The sequence below is a fragment of the Lagopus muta genome, chromosome 28 (assembly GCF_023343835.1).
Source record: "Lagopus muta isolate bLagMut1 chromosome 28, bLagMut1 primary, whole genome shotgun sequence".
In the NCBI taxonomy this organism is placed as follows: Eukaryota; Metazoa; Chordata; class Aves; order Galliformes; family Phasianidae; genus Lagopus; species Lagopus muta.
The window spans coordinates 2,630,409-2,650,043 of NC_064460.1; the positions used below are offsets into that span (position 1 = coordinate 2,630,409).

The window sequence follows — 19,635 nt, forward strand, 5'->3', positions numbered from 1 at the left end:
GTGTGGGCCGATGGGTTCGTGCACACCGCTCTCAGCTCCGACAACAGGGGGAGCGCAGTGCGGTGGGCAGCAGGATCACAGCTGTTTTTCAGCGGAGGGGACACACAAACACGGTGGGGATGGGTGGTGGCTGGACCAGATGATCCTAGCGACCTCTTCCAACCTCAATTGTTCTGTAATATACCCATTTATTGCTTGTATTATGAGCAACAGCCTTCAGCAGCAGCCAAAGGTCGGGTCCAAAGGCGACGAGCAAAGTGTCTCCCGTTTATTAGGGATGTTTGAAGATCCAAAGGCAATTTGGGCTCCAATGTGACCCTTATAAAGAACCTAAAGACCTGAAGAGCCTCACAAGGTTGGAAAAGCAACAACAAGCACCCACCTTTGCACCCAACGGCTCGTTAACGCTCCCAATCAGCAAAGCACATCCACTGTTGGGTCCTATAAATAGCAGTGCCCCTTCATCGAGAAGCTATTAGCCCCAGAACCAGTTATTAGCAGAGCAGCCCAGCGTGTTTTATCTGATGGCAGGCGGCTTCCTGCGGTCGGGTGGAATCTGGAAGGAGAGGCTGACGAAGGCAGCGGGGCTCAAGGAGCCATTTGCACTTCTTGGCCCCTTCTGCTGCCTTTTGCCAACAGCATTTTTCCAATACGTTTTCAAACTTGCACAACAACCTCGGGGGGGGATTTAAAGATCTGGAGGTACTGAATGAACGGCTGAGGCCAAAAGGTCGCTCCTGTGACCGGCACGGAACGGTCAGTGCTGCAGGGGGCAGCCCAGGGAATTCGCCATCTCCTGTCCTATTAGGAAAGCTTGGGATCCATCCAGGAGCTGCATGCAAGGAGAAATCACTGAGGAATGCAGCAGCACTGGGAAGCACCACGTGGGGCTGAAGGGGGACAGAGCTGAGATGGGGTCAGCAGCTCCTCAGCCACCCCAGCACGGAGGAAAGTGAGGAAGAGGAGTTGGGATGGGAGGAAGAGCGCATGCACCGACCCCTGGTCAAATCCCCTAAGGCAGATGGATTTCCCTGTATGGCATCTGCACAACAAAGCATCTTTCCTTATTTGTCCCGGGGTTTCAGCGCTTTGAGGCCTGGCAGACTGTGCTGCAGGCTGCACGTTGCTCTGAACCCATTGCAAAACCACCGCCAGGGATTTGGGTCGGTGCTGAATGCTCTGATGGGACTTGCCAGAGCCTACAGGAGTCTAAAACCCGAAGGAAGCCCCGCAGGCAGATCGAAGGTGTTTTAAAGATCAGAACGACGCGATAAACGCAATCGCAATTCCTTTCCAGCTCATCTTGCAAACAGAGGCGGTGCTGTGCGAGCCCCAACAGAGCCCGGCACCAACTCAGCCAACGGGGAGCAGCAGAGCTGAAGCTTTGGGGTGAGAAATGGTAACAGCACAACGTCAGCGCAGGATTGATGGGCTTTATAAAATTCCTGGGAAAAAAGGCTTCGTCTGCGCTCACCTCGTGCACGCGGAAGGATGGATGGGGCCAACGCGCCCCAGCCTGCATCTTCAGCTTGAGATCAGATCCCAGGGCTGCTCCCTTCCCCAGAGCTGAGCTGGAGCTGTGCTCACAGCTCCTGGCACAAACAGAGCTGCAGCGGAACGGCTGTGGGCTGCCCTGACCCGAAGCACGGGAGGAGGAGAAGCCAACATGTGCACATCACTTCTGTTCAGACACAGAACCGACCTCTGCAGACACCACAGGGACAGAGGAGAAAGCCGCAGGGCTGCTCTGAGGTTACTGAGAGCACGAGGACACGGCTGGTGGGTGAGGATCTGAGCAAAGCGGGGAGCTGGAGGTGCTGGGGATGGCATGGAGGGAGACGTGCGCCATTGGGAGAGCAAAGGGCAGCCGAACACCAACCGAAACGAAACAGCAAATATCAGTGTGAGACTGCTCCCTGCATGGCACTCAGGCACTGCATCAAAGCTTGGCAGGCAGCATTTCAGCTGGACGTGGGGACACCACGCAGCCCCAGAAAGCCCCGTGGGTTCCTTTCCATCCCCAAGGAGTGGCAGTGAGGATGGGGGGAAGCAGAACTGCCCCTGCGGCAGCAGCTCTGAAGTGAAGCCATGCAGTGATCCGCAGGGTGAGGGCTGGGCAGCACAGTGTGTGTTTAATGTGCCACAAGGCATCAGGGCAGGAATCATCCTCAAAGAGCCCTGCAGGGCGTTGCGACCCCGCTGCATTGCCAAAAGCGCCCAGGATCGCTCTGCAGCCATTCTCACGAGACGCAGCCTTCACAGGGTGCAAACCTAATTCCTCCCCACTGCCTCTCCCACAGCTCTGCCTTCGCTTCCCCCACATCCCAGCTCCCACATAACGCTCTGCAATCCATCCACAGGCAGACAAACTGCAGCAGGACACTGCAAGCACAGCTGGATCCTCCCAAGGAGGCTCCTCGATCCTGGCACCGTGACAGGCACCCAAAATCCCCCAGCAGTAGCACAGCAGGGAGAGATGCAGTGAGGCTGCTTTGGCCGCTCAATTCAGAGCCGTGTTTTCTGCCTCCCTGCTTTGCACCGCAGCACAGGGCAGCCAAGGGGAAGCACATCCCCAGCCCGCGTGTGCTGTAATGACTGCAGAGCTGATAAAAGCAAGGGAAAGAGAGGGCAGCGAGGCCAAGAGAGGTGAATTACCCACAGGTAATGCATGGCCCTGGAGGGATGGGTGCCCCTTCTGGAGCACCACGCAGCTGGCAGGAGGCAATTTTGTGGGATGGAAGGAATGAGCTCAGCATTGCTTGGGCCATCTGAAGGGAAACAGCTCGAAAACATTTCCAAACGACGCGGCTTTCGCCTTCGCCCGTGGCCTGACGCTGTCCCCTAAGCTTGCCCTGTGCTTTACCCCACGCAGATAAGATGGGTGGAAAACCACAAATATTTGCTAACGCTGCTGGCAGATTGCAGCTGTGGATCGGCCCCCGGCCCTGACCCTCACTGCTGGGCTCAGCGTGTTCCTATGGCTGCAACTCATCCCTTCCTTGGTCCCTCGTGGGGACAGCGGCTGTCCTCAGCTCCCCAGGGAGCGCAGCAGGGCAGGGCTGCTGCTCTGTGCCATTTTCAACACACACAAAGCCTTCACCTTCTTGAGAGCCCCTCACTGCAGCATTGAGCCTGGAGCTGTGCAGACGTGGCTGGGGGCAACGCTGAAAGCCACCCAAGATTGAGGACAGGAGGAGGAGACGGAGCTGCCTGCACCAGACCTCAAATTAACGCAAGCACAAAGAGCGTCCACATCTGCCTCCTCCTCCTTATCCAGTTTTGCTCTAATTTCTGCTTCGGACCCATCAAACCAAGCCCATCCCTACCCGTGCCAGCAACCGCAGCCCGGGGAAGACATGAGCCCACCCCAGGAGTTCAAAGATCCCCAATGCCACCTAAAAATAACAGCAGCACACCTTGTTCCCATTCACTGAAGCAGCAGCAGAGGCTGCAGGAAGGCTATTTTTAGGCTCCTCGGTTAGGTTTCATTAATACAGAATCCGTTTGCTAAGGGGGGTCGCTTACAAGTTAACCCCGAGGCGGGCAGGCAAATCCCTCAGTGCATTTTCTGACCCTTCCTGGGTAATTGACTGCTACAAGTCAACACATTTCCCTTGTTGGCAACGGTGATGCCAAACAAACTGCAGTAACCAGGGCTGGAGGCTCCCAGCCAGGCAGCCTCGTGCGCTGGGGCATTTCAGCGCTCTCCTTTTCAATCAGCTCAGTGCTTTTCCTCCCTCTGAGTGAGATAAGATCCACAGTGTAAACATGCCATCAACGAGGACGGCTCTCCTGCTGCTCTGGGAACACCTCAGAGCCGGGTTTGGGAGCAGAAAGTGCCTAACAGTGCTGCTCCAACCAAGAAATCAGGTGTGACAACAAATGCCAAAGCAGCAGAACACCAAAGCTGTGCTTTGTGCAGTGCTTCCCACAACTACAGGGAGCAGCTCTGGCTCTTTGCTGTGTCCAGGCATTAAACCAAAGGGAGCAGCTGTTTCTGCAGGGCAGAACAGAATCACAGAATCACAGAATCACCCGGGTTGGAAGGGACCCCAAGGATCATGGAGTTCCAACCCCCTGCCCAGCAGGGCCACCAAACATCCACATTCACATCAGGTTGCCCAGGACCCCGTCCAACCTGGCCTTGAACACGTCCAAGGATGGGGCATCCACAACCTCCCTGGGCAGCCCGTTCCAGGGCCCAACCACTCTCCTAGTAAAGAACTTCCCCCTAACATCCAACCTCAATCTTCCCTCCTTCAACTTGGATCCATTTCCCCTCGTCCTGCTGTTGTCAGCCCTTTGGAAGAGTTGACTCCCCTCCTGGCTGTAGGTTCCCTTCAGGTATTGATAGGCTGCCATGAGGTCACCCCGCAGCCTTCTCTTCTCCAGGCTGAACAAGCCCAACTCCCTCAGCCTGTCCTCATAGGGGAGCTGCTCCAGCCCCCTCATCATCTTAGTCGCCCTCCTCTGGACCCTTTCTAAAATCTCAATGTCTTGAACATGGGATGCAGACCTGCTCCAGTTTGCTTCCCCATCCCTGTGCTCTCCCAATAGAAGGATTCACCTGGTGCATTGCCTGCTCTTTGCTTTCCTACCCCCCTACAGAGCACAGCTGGCACTTTACACGATTTGGGGGCCTCCTATTCCTCAAGATCTGTTTGATCTCCGGGGCTCCTGAACGTTTAGGCATTTTTTTTCTTCAAGTTCTTTGCAAGTTCTGGTTTGCAGATCTGCACCCCGTGCCACCGGGCGCTGTTTGTTCTCCGCTCAGCACATAAGGAAACGTTCAGCACTTCCATTTGCCAAGCCAGCTCTGAATTTTCAAGCCCATCAATCATGGGACAGGCTGTCCTGTTTGCAGTCTCCTAGCAGAGGGCTGTTATTTTGGTTTAAACTCCTGAAGACTCGGGGCGTAGAAAGCACGCGTGTGTAGGAGGAAACGTGCCAAGCAGCTTTTATTTTTAAAAGCTGCTTATCTATAAATACAGTCGGAAAAAAAAACAAATATTTGGACAACATGAACCTGTTTAGATTGGGTTAAAAAGTGCTTTACTTCCCTCTGCTATTTGTTTAAGTCTCTGCGTTGCACGTGGCGGGACGGACGGACCCTGCTGCAGGAACAGGGGCCTGAAATAAAGCTATTGCAGAGCAAAAGGTGGAACGGCTGCGAGTGCAGCTCCCCATCCCTCAGCATCAGCACTCGGAGGCTCTCCAGCTCTCCCTGCCTGCTTGGCCACGTGCTGTGGGAGGACGATGACTTTGCACAGGACAGGATGTGAATGGGCTCCATCCGCGAGTTAATCAGCAACAGCCCCGGATGTGCTCACCGTGCAGCTGCCAGCAAAGCCAGCTCACAAACACCTCAATCATTAAATGAGCCCCGCGCAATCATTACCCACGCCGTCCCCCTGCCCTTTGCATCCCCTTCGAATCCTCGTGCGGGTTTTAAAGCCTTGAGCACAGAGGTTTGAAGAAGAAGGGCGCCAAGGGCCGCGAGGCTGAGCCCTGCACACCCAGCGTACTCACACTCCTTCATCATCCCGATGTCCACGCAGCGTTTCAGCCGGCAGGCCTGGCAGTGCCGCCGGTTGTCCTTGGTGATTTTGCAGTCCCCGTTGAACGGACAGGTGAACATCGCTTTCCTCTTCATGCTTCTCCTGCAGAGGAAAAAGAGGGGACAAAAAAAAATCAACAACAACACCCTGGGTCACACAGCGCTGTTTGCAGTGCACGAGGGATGCTCCAAGCAGCGGGAGCGCAGATCCAAGTGTCTGGACAGCAAAACTGCTGGAGAAAGGCTGCTGAGAGAGGGAACGACTGACCTGACACCCAGCAGCTCAGCTGGGCTCTTGGAAAGGCTCAACTTGGGAGGCCGCAGCTGCGTGCGTGCAAATTTGGGTTTGATCTTCCAGGTTTGGACAGCATGGAAAAGGTGCCCTCAAAAGGACACAGCCTGTGGGCTCAGCACCACTGAAACGGCTTTCTGGTTTCATGTTGTTTTGAAGCCCAAGAAGAGGAGGTGGAACGGTAGAGAAATGTCCATCCAGGGACAGAGAAACCAGAGGACACAGCAGCATGTACTAAAGCAGCCTTATTAAACATTTACCAGCCTTTAAAGCCTGGCTTTGCTAGAATAACTGGCTGGAGTGCATGCTTTCATGTGCATGAGAAAAACATCACTGCAGGACACGAGAGAAACAACACTTAACATAATAACCTCTTTTCCATCAAAACCACACCGTGCCACGTTAATCCGCTGCTATGATCAGGACTGCAAAGCTTCCAAGTACAAAGGGTCAAAGCCACAGGTCCCAGCTACAAGCTGCTGATATCCACTAATGACACACTGCAGGACAACTGAGTTTGGCCATTCAGGGTGGTTTCGGCGATGCCACATCTCTGCTTTGGAGAAAGCGACTCGATGATCTTCCATCGGCGAGCAAGGCTTATCTTTAGGTGCATTTCTACACACAGCACTCATTTTAAATGAAGATGTGAGTTTGAATGGAGGCAAACCGAACCCCTGGGCTGGAAATGAAGTGATCAGAAGGGCAAACAAAGCAGAAAAGCACATGGAAAGAGAGCAGCACCGAGACACAGCTGGAGTACAACAGTGAGAAACCAAACCGCCTGAAATTAACGCCCCCAAATGGAGTCCTGCAAGGAGGAGCAGTGATAAAATGCCCTTGCAATGCCAAGTGGACGCGGACCTGAGCTCCGTGGGCACAGGACAGGGATCTCCAGGCCAGGAGCAGCGCCAGGGCTGTGCCTCTAGGGTATAAATACACACGGTGCTCCTGGGCTGCAGACCCGTGAGGGTGCAATTAGAGGCTGCTTTCCAAAGGGAGATGTGAACAGCCAGGTTTCACCCTCCTCTCACCTCACAGATGTGTAAACGCATCTGGGGAAATGAATTCAGGAGAAGCTGATGGCAGAGCCTCCAGCACCTGCCTCCGCAGCCCTGCCTCTGCGTTCTGCCTTACAGCTGGGTTTTGGTTTGACCGCTTTTCTCTGGGTTTTCCCCTTCTGCTAAAACCAGCATCGTTCCAGGAATGAGGACAAACGCTGCCCAGCCCAGGGGCAAAGCAGGGTTTGCAACCAAACACCCCTCAATCCCCCAGTTTCGGTGAACAAATCTTTGTAATTTTTGGGTATCTGGAGCAGCGTCTTCTGCCCCACAGCCCAGGGCAAGGCTGGGGAGGGCACAAACAAGAGGAACACGAGGCCCTGGAGCGGGGAAAGCTGCCCTGTGTGCAAGCCAACATTATGGTTTTGGAATGAAAATTGCAGCTTATTTGAACCCAGGGCGGCGGGGCACCATGGAGGGTTTCTGAGCAGCGTTTCCCTGCCCTGGGGTCGGCAGCCTTGCATCAGCAGAGCGAGCGCAGCCGTCTGGCTCCGGTGTATTTTTGTACAGCCCCACAAGTGGCCATTTCAGGGCTCATTTACAGCCCCGTCCCAGGCAGGATGTTAAATATAACCTTCCCTCCCTGCACTGAGCTGGCGGCAGTAAACAAAGCCTCAGCCGGGGATGGGGAAGGAAGGCTGCAGCGAGTTTGGGGTCACCCGCATCACCCCAAGCTCTGCCCGTGCTGTGATGGGGAAACAGGGAGAGAATTTGCACCAGCGTTGCCCCAAATTGTGGCTCAGTGCCTGCAGAAGGAGGGATGGAGGCTGCAAAGCCTGCCTATGGGACTCCCAACCCACAGGGATGGGCAGAGCTGCGCTGAGCCCCACGGCGCTGATCTTTGTGTGAGTGCAGTGGGATCTCAGCGCACACGGCTCTCACTCTGATGGAGCCCAAGTGATGCTGCAGGTCCCAAAAGCAGCCCTGCTCCTCACCAAACCCCACTGCAGCCTTCCTGACTCCACATTTTAGTCGCCAGCCCTGTAAGCACCACTGGGATTCATTTTGGCACTGCCTTTTACCCATAAAACAGGGCGAAGCTGTCACACGTTGGGGTTGGATAATTCTTATTTCTTCCTCGCTGCACCTCCACAGCCCCCAGGGAAGCCCAGCATCAACAGCAAGTCCAACAGCTTTGGCCCTCTGGCACCATTCTCATTCTCTCCCCCAAATCCCTCTGGGAGCCGTCAGCCACCTCTTATCCCAACCTGTCTTTGGAGACCCCTTGGAACATTTTTGTTGGGCAGCAGGCTTTAGGATGAGGCCTCGAAGCAAGCTGAGGAGTAAGGCTGCTGTGCCTGGTTTCTGCTGCTCACTTTCTACCATTTAAACCAGCATTTTGGCGCATCCAAACCATTCTCACCTCGGCCAGGTGCACATCTCCTGCTGGATGCACAACCCCCAAGGTCTGGGATCACTCCTGGACTCTGCATTACGTGGATTTCAGCCTCCTTTCTCCCATGCATGGAGTCATAAAGGCTGGAAAAGGCCACTAAGATCCACCGGTCCAACCATCAACCCATCACCGCCACGCCGTCAACTCAGCACCACTCACAACCCAAGCAGCAGCTCGCAGGTTGCCTCCTTGCAGCAACAGGAACAGGAGGGCAACACAACAGGATGGAGACTGGAAGCTGAACGGCTCAAAAAGAAAAGAGGAATTCATCTCTACTTCTATGGAGAACAGGGCAAAGAACAACTGGGGAGGATTACAGGAGTGGGAGAAACGGTGATGCAGACAGGATGGGGGGGGAGCTGCTGGGTTTGAAACACGCAGAGCCTTTCCGAGCAGCTCTGCTATGAACACCCAGTGTCACTGCGCTGGAACTTCACAATAAACCAGAGAAACTGCGGATGCTTCAGCCAAGTCGCAGCAGAATAAATCACCCTGGCTTAGATGCATTTTAAGAGCCCCTGAGCAAACAGCAGAGCTCAATAAAAGGCCACTGTTGCCGTTGGCATCATTAATAAACAGCGGCCTTTGAAGCCAGCGGCCAAAGGTTGCCTCAGGGCTGTTTGTGCTGCAGCTTACGTGCATGTTTGAGCACCCAGAGGTGCCAGTAAATTCCTAACGCCTTTTATAGAGCCATGAAACCCAGGTCCTGATTTCATGCTGGGGAATCATCCACACAGATACGACCCAAAGCAGCTGGGAAGTTCCTTCACCCCAGGTTTTGCCACTGCAGCCTGGAATCCCCTCGCCTCCTCTGTTCCTTCCAGGCTCAATTCTGACTTGCAAGGCAGCCACCAGGAATTGGTATCTGTGCATTGGCTCTTCAAAAACCTGCTCAGGGAGCTAAAACCAGCAAGTGCACATAGGAACAAAGTGTTTGTGGTCTGTGCAAAGGGATGCGTAGATTTTCTGGGTGAGTTTTAAGGGGTCCAGCTTCCCCCATAGCAGAGCTGTGGTGTTTTCAGGCAGAAAGCACCTGCACATTGTGGTAGCAACAAGGATTACTCAATTCACCGGTTCTAAATAGCTTGTAAACAAGCCTGGTTGGGCAAGAAAGAACACACCAAGACCCAGCATGGGGACGGCGTGCCTGGAAAGCAAGATGAAGGAAAAGCAGAGCCTTAAATTGAAAACCAAGGCCTTATAGGGGGCATGAAGGGCTAGCTGACGATGATGCTTTTCACACCATTAAAACATCTGCTCAGAAATGCTGCTGCAGCTGCGTGTCGTGCTGCACATGATTGCACCAGCAGAGATGGGGAAGCAGCAGAGTGCAGAGGAGGGCTGACAGCGATAGCAGCTGCCCTGCAGCCAGGTCAGGACCAGCCTCATCCACCCCACGGCCACCGCAGGCACGGAGGGGACAGGGAAGCTTGGGGCCACCAAACCAGAGCGTGAAGGGCAGCACCTGAAAGCAGAGTCACTCATTGAGCAGCAGGAATTGAGGAAAATGTGGTTGCTCAGGTTGGCCAGGCTGCAGTGTGTGAAAACCTCCATCCAGCCCCAAAATTCCTGCCAGGGGAGGAGCTGTGACTTCGCTCTGCAAACCTGCGCCCCGGTTGCTGTCACAGCCCTGCTGAACACACAGCGCTGTGCTCTGGTGTCTGCAGCCCACTGCCTCCATCTCATTGCAGCACACAGTGCTTGAGCAAGGCTCTCCCTGCCAGTCCCACGCCAGCCGTTATCTCTCCTCGTCTCTCTTAGTCATTCTCTCACTTGGTGCAAGCGACCTGAATTCCCACGTGAATGGTTTGACACCGTCAGGGCAAGCGAGCCACTAAAACACCCACCAACTCACAGCTCATCAGGCCCTAGGATGGTTTTGCCTTCGTTAAGAGCAGCTGCAGACCAGGAGACACTTATCTGATGGCTGAAAAAAGCCTCAAATCAGCTGCAAACAAAAAATACAGCTGTTCAAACTCCCAGACCGCCGGCTCTGGGTCTGATCTTCCCAGCCCAGGCTCACGCTAGAGGCTGGCATGCTCCTATCTATGCAGCATGTGAAGTCTGCAAGGCTCCTAACAGATGGCTGACAGCCCCTGGTAGCCACAAGAAGGGAAATACAGGGGAAACACCTTGTGGGGTCGGAATGATTGAGGACACATTGGCTGCCTGCAATGCAAAGCCCTGCAGGGCTGCACCCTGAGCACCAGCAGCAGCCAGTGTGTGGGGTGGGAATCTTTGCTCAGCTCACCTGAAGAAGCCCTTGCAGCCCTCGCAGGTCATGGCGTTGAAGTGGAAGCCGGTGGCTCTGTCCCCACACACCCCACAGATTCGGGGCACGTTGCGATCAAACTCAGCGGCCGGGTCGGGGAGGGATGTGCTGGCAGCCATGGTGTCCATCTCTGGAGGGGCAGAGGAAAGCAGTGTTTGTGGCAGCTGTCACAGCTTTACAAGAAGCAAATCAGATGCAAATAAAGGTGTTGGTTTGGGTGGGTTTTTTTTTGCTTGCATTCAATGTGACAAGAAAAGCTTCTGTGTTCCTCTGGCTCTACGTCATGACACCATCATCAAGCAGGATCATAGCACATGTGTGTGGATCTGCCTGGTGAGGGCAGGACCGACCCCCACAGCACAACGTGCTCACGTTCATTTGCTGCACTTCAGCAATCAGACCCCAACAGCCCACTTCCAAACCCAGATCCTTTCTCCTCCACTCCTTCGCGCTTGGCTTCCAAAAAACGAGCCTTGACAGAAGCCAAATTCACCCAAAGCAGAGATGCAAAACCGCAGGGGAAGAGGTCACAGCCGGAGCAGAATTTCCCCCATGCAGACGGGAAGCAGCGCCAGCACTGCAGCAGCTCCCGTAAGTCAGACAAATCCCAAACGCAAATCCAATGAGCATCGTTCCACAAATCCTCAAAGGGGCAGAAAGAAGGAAGGAAGGAGATGGGGCTCCCAGTGCAGAGCATGTGGAGCTGAAAGGAACGCCGGAACGGAGCTTGGCACCGGCTGCTTTCCTGGCTGCTTCTCTTCTCCTTTTCCCCATTTTTTTCCTTGCCTTTTCCCTTTCTTCCCTTTTCCTTTTTCCCTCCTTTCTTCCCCTCCCATTTCTTAAAACTATTTCTTTATTTTAAAGGCCATTCAATGCTTTCTCGAGAGGCACCACAAACAGCTGCTGCCTCTTTGGCTCCACGCCGCTTTCTTGAGCCTCTCAGCTGATGCTGGGGATTTCCTGCATAAAACACCATCAGACAACGAAATCTGGAACAAAAGCGAGTTAAAAAACCCCAAAGGAATCAAGAACTAAGAGCACAGCTCTTCAATTTAAGGCTCAGTATGAGTGTACCCAACTGCTATGGCTTGATCCCAGGGCAGCCCAGGCTCCTCTCAGCCCCGTTGAGGTGCAGTGGTTCTGCACACATGGGGGAATGGCCATGGGGCACCTGGAGCCCAGAGCTGCTCCGGGAGCTTTCAGTTCTTGGTTTCACACCCGCCTTAATGGGAGCTCAGCACAAACAACGCTCTGAGAGCCTTTAGAGAAGAGTTCTAATCTGCTAAGCTTGGAGAGAGAGAGAGAAACAGGAGGATCCTGCAGGTGGGATTACCTGCGTCAGGGAGGTACGCCATGCTTTGCTGGTCTAAGTCCCAGGAGCTGCACAGCTGAGACATGGAGACACCTGCAAGGAAGCACAGCGTGCAGTGAGACGGCCCAAGGGAGAGCACCCACCCCACAGCCCCCTCTGCACCCCACGGGGGCACAAAGAACTGCCCCACACAGCACAGCGCCGGGAGATGTCACAGCTCTGCATGGGGACACGTTGCTAAGGGAGCAGGGAATGCAGAGCAAGGGCACAGGGAGGAAAGGACACAGCGAGGGAAGCACGACGCGTGCCGTTCACCCCGGTGATGTTTCCCCATCAATCTCCATCCCACCATTCTGCCCATCAGGCATCACAACAGCGGAGCACGACTCCTCAATGTCAATGGCATCGATGCCAATGATGAGAGCTGAGGATGGGGATTTTGCTCCCGCTTGGCATCACTTTGCTCTTTCAGCCTGCAGAAGGGGAAGCATCACGACGGCACCGGGCTGACACCAAACCAGGGCAGAGCCAAGAGGAGGCTTTAAGACGCTTTGCCTTCCTGAAGTTCTGCTGTCTTACAGCAGGGAGGGGGGTTTAAGTTTGTCCTCATTGCAGCACAAACTCAGAGCGCAAACTCGGGCACCACAAAACAGCGCAGCCTGCAAATATCCCCAGGCATCCCTGAATGCTTCCCCAGCGCTCAGTGCCGCTCCTCGCTCTGCCAGCCCTTCCCAGGGCCACACAACGTGGATGCTGACACCTCCAGGGTGGGGAAAAGAGGCGCTGATGGCACAAAATCACCATCACAGAGGTCCCCCACATCCCTGGCCAGCTCTCAGCTAAAGGAGAGCACGCAGCAATGAGATCAGCAGCAACGCCAGGCATTTCCCCACGGGATGCAGCTCTAAGCTGCCATCTCTGACTTCTTGGAAAACGTTACTCAGCCCCATCATGGAAATGACGTCGGTGTGGGGTGGAGCGCATGGAGGAGTTTCCCTCCGCCCCCATTGAAAGGTCGCTCATTCATCAAAGGTGACATTTAGCCTTCGCCTCCTGGAAGGAGCAAAATCATTTGTTGTAAAAGCGCCGACTTCTTCCAAGCGGGCACCTGAAAGGTCAAACTCATTTTGCATCTGGTTACAGCAAAACGACAGCAGGTTCTGTCCCAGCAGAGCCCAGGGCTCGGCTCCAAAACAGCTGCGCTGTGCTGAGCTGCAGGTTTCACAGAGTCACAGAATGGTTGGGTTGGAAGGGAGCTCAAGGACCACGAAGCTCCAACCCCCACCAATGCAGGGCCACCAACCTCCCCATTTCAGGCCCAGGGCCCCATCCAGCCTCCAACACCTCCAGGGATGGACGGGGCATCGCAGCCTCTCTGGGCAGCTGTTCAGCCCCTCACCGCTCTCACAGCACACAACTTCCCTGACATCCAGCCTCCATCTGCCCTCCCTCAGCTTCATTTCCCCTCGTCCTGCTCTCATCTCCCCTTTCATAGAGCTGCTTCCCCTCCTGTTTGCAGGCTCCCTTCAGGCACTGCAGGCTGCACTCAGCTCACCCCCAGCCTTCTTTTCTCCATGCTGAACGAGCCCAGCTCCCTCAGCAGGGCAGGAGCCGTCACGTTTCCAACGCTGCTTTTTGCTGCTTTGTGCACAGTTCTGCAGCTCAAAGAGGGCTGCACTCGGCGGCTCTCCCCCCTGGGGTGACACCGGGGGGAAGAAGCAGCGCACAGTTGAGCTCAGAAGACATGGGAAAAGCTCAGCTGTGCAGGGAGAGGAGCACCGGGTGGCCAAGCGCCGCTGCCTCCCAGCTCCGTGCCGGCCTCCTACTAAGCATTGAGTTATTTGGGACAGGGCTGCAACAGATCCCTGTTATTTGGGACGGGGCTGGGATGGATCCCACAGATATGGGCAGGGAGGATGTGGCAAGGCTGACTGGGGGCTGCCCGCCCCACCGCTCCCTGTCTCACCCCTGGGCTGAGTCACAGCAGCACCGACGGCTCACCTGCGTGCAACCGATGCCATGGAAGCATCCTTCCATTGCATGGCCCTGTGCTGCTGCAGGTGCAATGTGAAGCCCAGCGGTGCTCAGAGGGAGCAGCAGGAAGGCTGAGAGGGCATGGAGGGAGCTGAAGGCATCTGCAGGGAGCGCAACGTCTGCACAAAGCACTTCAGGAGGGGTTCGGTGCTCCTCAAATATAACCCAGCTGGAAGGAAGCCGTGTGAAGGCACAGGTCAGAGCTGGGACCTCTGCTGGGGGTGCTGGATTCACCTGTTCTACTGGGAAGCACACACAGCATCTGCTCCTTTTCCTCCTCCTTAAAAGCAAAGGACCCTGCTTTGGGCTCAGTGTCACCACAGTCACTTCTGAGCCCCCCCCCCCCCCCCCGCGACCCCCTCTGACAGGCAGCGTTTTGCTGAAGTATTTTCTCATGCTTTGTCACTTTCCTTTTTCTCCTGCCAACTCACCATTGCAAAACCCACACTTGCAATTCCTCCAGACTTGGCAGAGGGGAAAAAGGCCCTGGAGAAGGACTGCTCCCACCGACAGCCTGAGTCATCTGCACAGCAGCAGGTTTCCTTCCCAGCGTCACAGCGCTGAAATGCTGCCTTCTGACAGCACGTTTCTGCATCAGCTGCAAAGCAAAGGAGCCAGAGCACAAACCTCACTGAGGGACACAGCTCAGCAGCCATGGCTTCGGCTGCCCCACACTCAGTCACTGCAAAGAGCCAGAAATACAAAAGCCCAGGATAGAAGAACCTTTGCAGGAACGGTCTGTGGCTTTGCATGCATGCGAAACGCGGCGTGCTGAAGGCAGAGGTCCTGAAGCTACTCTTCTCTACTCGGCTCTTGTGAGGCCCCATCTGGAGTCCTGTGTCCAGGTGTGGAGGCCTCAGTACAAGAAAGACATTGAGATTTTGGAAAGGGTCCAGAGGAGGGCGACTAAGATGATGAGGGGGCTGGAGCAGCTCCCCTATGAGGACAGGCTGAGGGAGTTGGGCTTTGTTCAGCCTGGAGAAGAGAAGGCTGCGGGGTGACCTCATGGCAGCCTATCAATACCTGAAGGGAACCTACAGCCAGGAGGGGAGTCAACTCTTCCAAAGGGCTGACAACAGCAGGACGAGGGGAAATGGATCCAAGTTGAAGGAGGGAAGATTGAGGTTGGATGTTAGGGGGAAGTTCTTTACTAGGAGAGTGGTTGGGCCCTGGAACGGGCTGAAGGGAGGTTGTGGATGCCCCGTCCTTGGACGTGTTCAAGGCCAGGTTGGACGGGGTCCTGGGCAACCTGATGTGAATGTGGATGTTTGGTGGCCCTGCTGGGCAGGGGGTTGGAACTCCATGATCCTTGGGGTCCCTTCCAACCCGGGTGATTCTGTGATTCTGTGAAGCTGGGGGGAAAACAGGAGATTGCAAGGGTTGCATGGGAATGGGAGCCCGTGGGCTGCATGTGGTGGGGTCGGATCCCTCACACCTTGCACTGAATGCATTTACACCTAAAAGACAGAGCAGGAATTCGTCCAGCCCTGGGTCCCAGGGTGAGGAACTTCCCTCTGTGCCAGGAAGGCTCCGACTTCGGGGGGAACAAAGACACTTTGGGAAGATCTGAGCCCTACCCAGGCAGCAGAGGGGACATCTCAGCACAGAGGGTTTCAAGTCTGCAACGTTTGGAGACGGACATCCTTCAACAACTCCAAGATGCAGAAAATAAACCACAGCGATGCCACGAAAGCATTTGTCATGTTCTCAGCATCTTTGTTTTGCGCTGTTGGGTTCATTGCTTTGCCAAGGAAAACAAAAGCTTTCCCCGCTCAGCCTGGAAGGAGCAGGATGGCTTCTGAAGCCTCCATAAATCCTCAGCCCAGCGCTGCTCTGAGTGCTGCTGAAGGCTTTGCTGAGCCTTGGAGAGACCCGTTCACTCTCAGGGAGGCTTCGCTATTTTCAGGCTCTCACGCTCAATTAACACCTCTGTGACACGTCAAAACAAAGCGATGCTCCGTGAGCCTCTCCAGAGCCTCTGGCAATGCACTTGAATCCCAAGAATCTTTCCCAGTACAAATCAGCCTATTCAAAGCATCCAGTCGCAGCACGCAGGCAACCCCTTTCTCTATTAAAGAGGCAATTAAATCATTTCCTTCTGTAGCTCCAGGGAGCCCCGTGGCTCCGCTGCTTTCCACGAGATTTATTAGGCAGCTGACTGACAGCCTCCTGGGAAGAGCAGGCACAGCCTCCACTGCACACTTGGAGCTCAGCACCGCTCTGCGGATGCAGCCCCACGCAGTGCACAGTGGATGGATGCTCTGTGATACCTCCTGCCCACAGGGACCAGCACCGGCCTTCCCAACTCATGGAATCACAGAATCACCAAGGTTGGAAAAGACCTCCAAGCTCATCCAGTCCAACCGTTCCCCCATTCCCAACAGCTCCCACTGAACCCCGTCCCTCAACACAACATCCAGCCTTTCCTTCAACACCCCCAGGCTCTGTGACTCCCCCACCTCCCTGTGCATCCATTGCAGTGCTGACCACCCTTTCTGAACAGTAATACTTCCTCATGTCCAGCCTGAATCTCCCCTGCCACAGCTTGAAGCCATTCCCTCTGCTCCTATCATTGATGACACGAGAGCAGAGGCCGACCCCCAGCTCCCTACAACCTCCCTTCAGGAAGTTATAGAGAGCAATGAGTCCTTTTCCTTTTTCAGCACCAAACCTCAGAGAAACACAGCAGGAAGAACAGCCCGACCTAAGGGGGGAGAAAACGACTGCATTTGCAGCAGCTCCGACCATCACAGATAGGAAAACAACGAGCAGAAGGGTGAAAGTCTGCTAACAGACAACGCCAGCAGTGGGCACAGATCAGACGGGGCCGTGTTGTTCCCAGGGAGAAAAGATCAGCGTCTGCCCCTCTGAGAGGGGCTGAGTGCCATGGGCAGAGCTGTAGGGCTGCTATGGGGGGCTGAGTCCCCCCTGAGCTCCTCTTCTCCATGCTGAACATTCCCAGCTCCTTCAGCCTCTCCTCGTCAGCCCTGTGTTCCAGACCCCTCACCAGCTTTGTTGCCCTCCTTTGAACACGTTCCGGGGCCTCAATATCTTTCTTGCAGTGAGGGGCCCAAAACTGGACGCTGGACACAGCACTCGAGGTGGGGCAGAACTTTGCAGTGGGGCAGAGGAACAGGAGAGAAGCACAGAGGGAAGGATGCAGCAGAGCATCTCCAGACCTGGGGCTCTTCTTCTGTCTGCATCAGCCAGGTGCCGGTGCCCCCTCCTCAGCCACGGGATCAGAATAAGTCAAGTTGGAAGGGAGGGATGGTCGCTTTCCCAATGGGTCAGAGGAACCCATTTCCCTCCAGAGTGGGGCTGGGAGAGTTCTCAGGCACAGGGCAGCACACGACCCACCAAACACATCTGGACTCCTGTCTAAAATCCCTCTCCTCTCCTCTCCTCTCCTCTCCTCTCCTCTCCTCTCCTCTCCTCTCCTCTCCTCTCCTCTCCTCTCCTCTCCTCTCCCCTCCCCTCCCCTCCCCTCCCCTCCCCTCCCCTCCCCTCCCCTCCCCTCCCTTCCCCTCTTACCCACAGCAACACGGCCTCAACGTGCACAGGGCAGCTCCAAGGATCATGGATGCATTCCCTCCTCCCCACCTCACACCCACTGCAAAGCAGAAGGGCTGCAGTCTGGCTGCAAAAGGCATCAGCAGCACGGAGAGGAGCTGAGGGAGCAGGGAACCCCGCAGCCAGAAATGAGCATCGTGGTGCAAAACCCTCAGCAGCTCTCCCAGCCTGGAGAGGTAGGAGAAAACCATCTGGCCGTAGACAAGCTCTTTTGCCACATTAGCCAAGTCTCTTTATGGGATCTCCCATCACAATTAGGCAACGAATCCCTACGAGCACAGGTAAAAGCAGCACATATTTCTAAAAGCTGTTCCCCTGATGGGTTGGAATGAAGTAAACAGATTTCCAGATTACGGCTCGGGCACCACATCAGGAATACCTGCAACGTGAGTCCTGGCTGGCCCAGTGCAGTCATTGCAGCCACAGGAACTCAGCCCACACTGCAGCAATGCTGCTGGAAATCCAGAGGGCACCACCAGCACGGCATCAGCAGCAGCTGGATTTGCTTTCACACGGGGTTTGCATGAGCACCACGACCTTCCTCCAGCAAGGAGACGAACAGAGCTTTGCACATGGCAGATAGCACAGCTCCTATTCCTCTCCCCCTCCTCACGTCTGTGTTATGGCTTTGTGGCACGACTGGTGGGCACGAGGGCAGGCAGAGGTTTGCTTTGCAGTTCACCTCGCTCAGGTTCTGCCCTCACCCCAACCTGGAGCACGCAGCTTGCTGCAAGAACCCGCAGACAGAGGCAGCTCCCTGCACCGTCTGCCAACCCGGATGAGGAAACCTGGCACACCCCAGCAGGCCCTCGGCTGCTGATAAGGGCTAATGACAGAGGAGCAATGGGTTACAGCATCACCAGAGCGCCCACAGACCCCCTGCCCCCACCCCAGGGGTTGGTTGGGTGTGAGGTGAGCACCGACACAGCCCAGTTCTGGTGCTGCAGCAGCGGGGCACAGGAACGGGACAGAAGCACAGAGGGAAGGATGCAGCAAAGCATCTCCAGAGCTGGGGCTCTTCTTCTGTCTGCATCAGCCAGGTCCCAGTGCCCCCTCCTCAGCCATGGGATCAGAATAAACCAAGTTGGAAGGGACCCACAAGGATCAGGGATTTCCATGGAGTGCTGAGACCTAAAGCTGCTCAGATCTTTGCTCCAGGCTGAAGGAGCTGCTCCATTTTAGGATTTCCTATTTGTCGTGTTGATTCATTTAGAGATTCAGAGCCCAAAAGCATTTATTGGGTAAAGGAAGTCCAAGAGAGAGGAGAGGAGAGGAGAGGAGAGGAGAGGAGAGGAGAGGAGAGGAGAGGAGAGGAGAGGAGAGGAGAGGAGAGGAGAGGAGAGGAGAGGAGAGGAGAGGAGAGGAGAGGAGAGGAGAGGAGAGGAGAGGAGAGGAGAGGAGAGGAGAGGAGAGGAGAGGAGCAGCAGCCCCAAATCAGGGCCAGCCCCACAGGTGGGGTCCTGCAGCACGTTTTGGGGTCCACGTTTTGGGGGAAGTTTGGGGGTTTTACAGAAGGCAGACAGCTCAACCCCCCCCCCCCCGCCCCCCCCCGTGGGGCTCTGCCACAATTCCTGATTCCAGGAATGGGGCAAACTGTTCCCATTTCCCTTTGTGGGAAGGGACAGGAGATGAGCACTTCTAAGGGGAACAGGAAAACAGGAGGTGCCTCTCCCAGCCCCGTCTGAGTCCTTTTCCTTTTTCAGCACCAAACCTCAGAGAAATGCAGCAGGAAGAACAGCCCGACCTAAGGGGGGAGAAAACAACTGCATTTGCAGCAGCTCCGACCATCACAGATAGGAAAACAACGAGCAGAAGGGTGAAAGTCTGCTAACAGACAACACCAGCAGTGGGCACAGATCAAATGGGGCCGTGTTGTTCCCAGGGAGAAAAGATCAGCGCCTGCCCCTCTGAGAGGGGCTGAGTGCCATGGGCAGAGCTGTAGGGCTGCCATGGGGGGCTGAGTGCCATGGGCAGAGCTGTGGGGCTGCCATGGGGGGGCTGAGTGCCATGGGCAGAGCTGTAGGGCTGCCATGGGGGGCTGTACGCCATGAGCAGAGCTGTAGGGCTACCATGGGGGGCTGAGTGCCATGGGCAGAGCTGTGGGGCTGCCATGGGGGGCTGCATGCCATGGGCAGAGCTGT

The 19,635-nt window shown here is 55.4% G+C and overlaps 1 protein-coding gene across 6 annotated transcripts in view; it reads right to left on the minus strand.

Annotated features, from left to right (window-relative positions):
* Positions 1-19,635, minus strand: part of VDR (vitamin D receptor) — a 38,153-nt gene that overhangs the window by 8,580 nt on the left and 9,938 nt on the right. For 5 of the 6 annotated variants that reach the window (XM_048928571.1, XM_048928573.1, XM_048928570.1 and 2 more), the window contains 3 exons: positions 11,912-11,983; positions 10,558-10,708; positions 5,530-5,660 (listed from right to left, as the gene is read on the minus strand). In XM_048928571.1, the coding sequence (XP_048784528.1) occupies positions 5,530-5,660; positions 10,558-10,708; positions 11,912-11,975 (346 nt within the window). In that variant the 5' untranslated portion in view covers positions 11,976-11,983. Of the gene's footprint in view, positions 1-5,529; positions 5,661-5,825; positions 6,180-10,557; positions 10,709-11,911; positions 11,984-19,635 lie in introns of those variants that run through there. The other variant, XM_048928574.1, reaches the window with a different exon arrangement.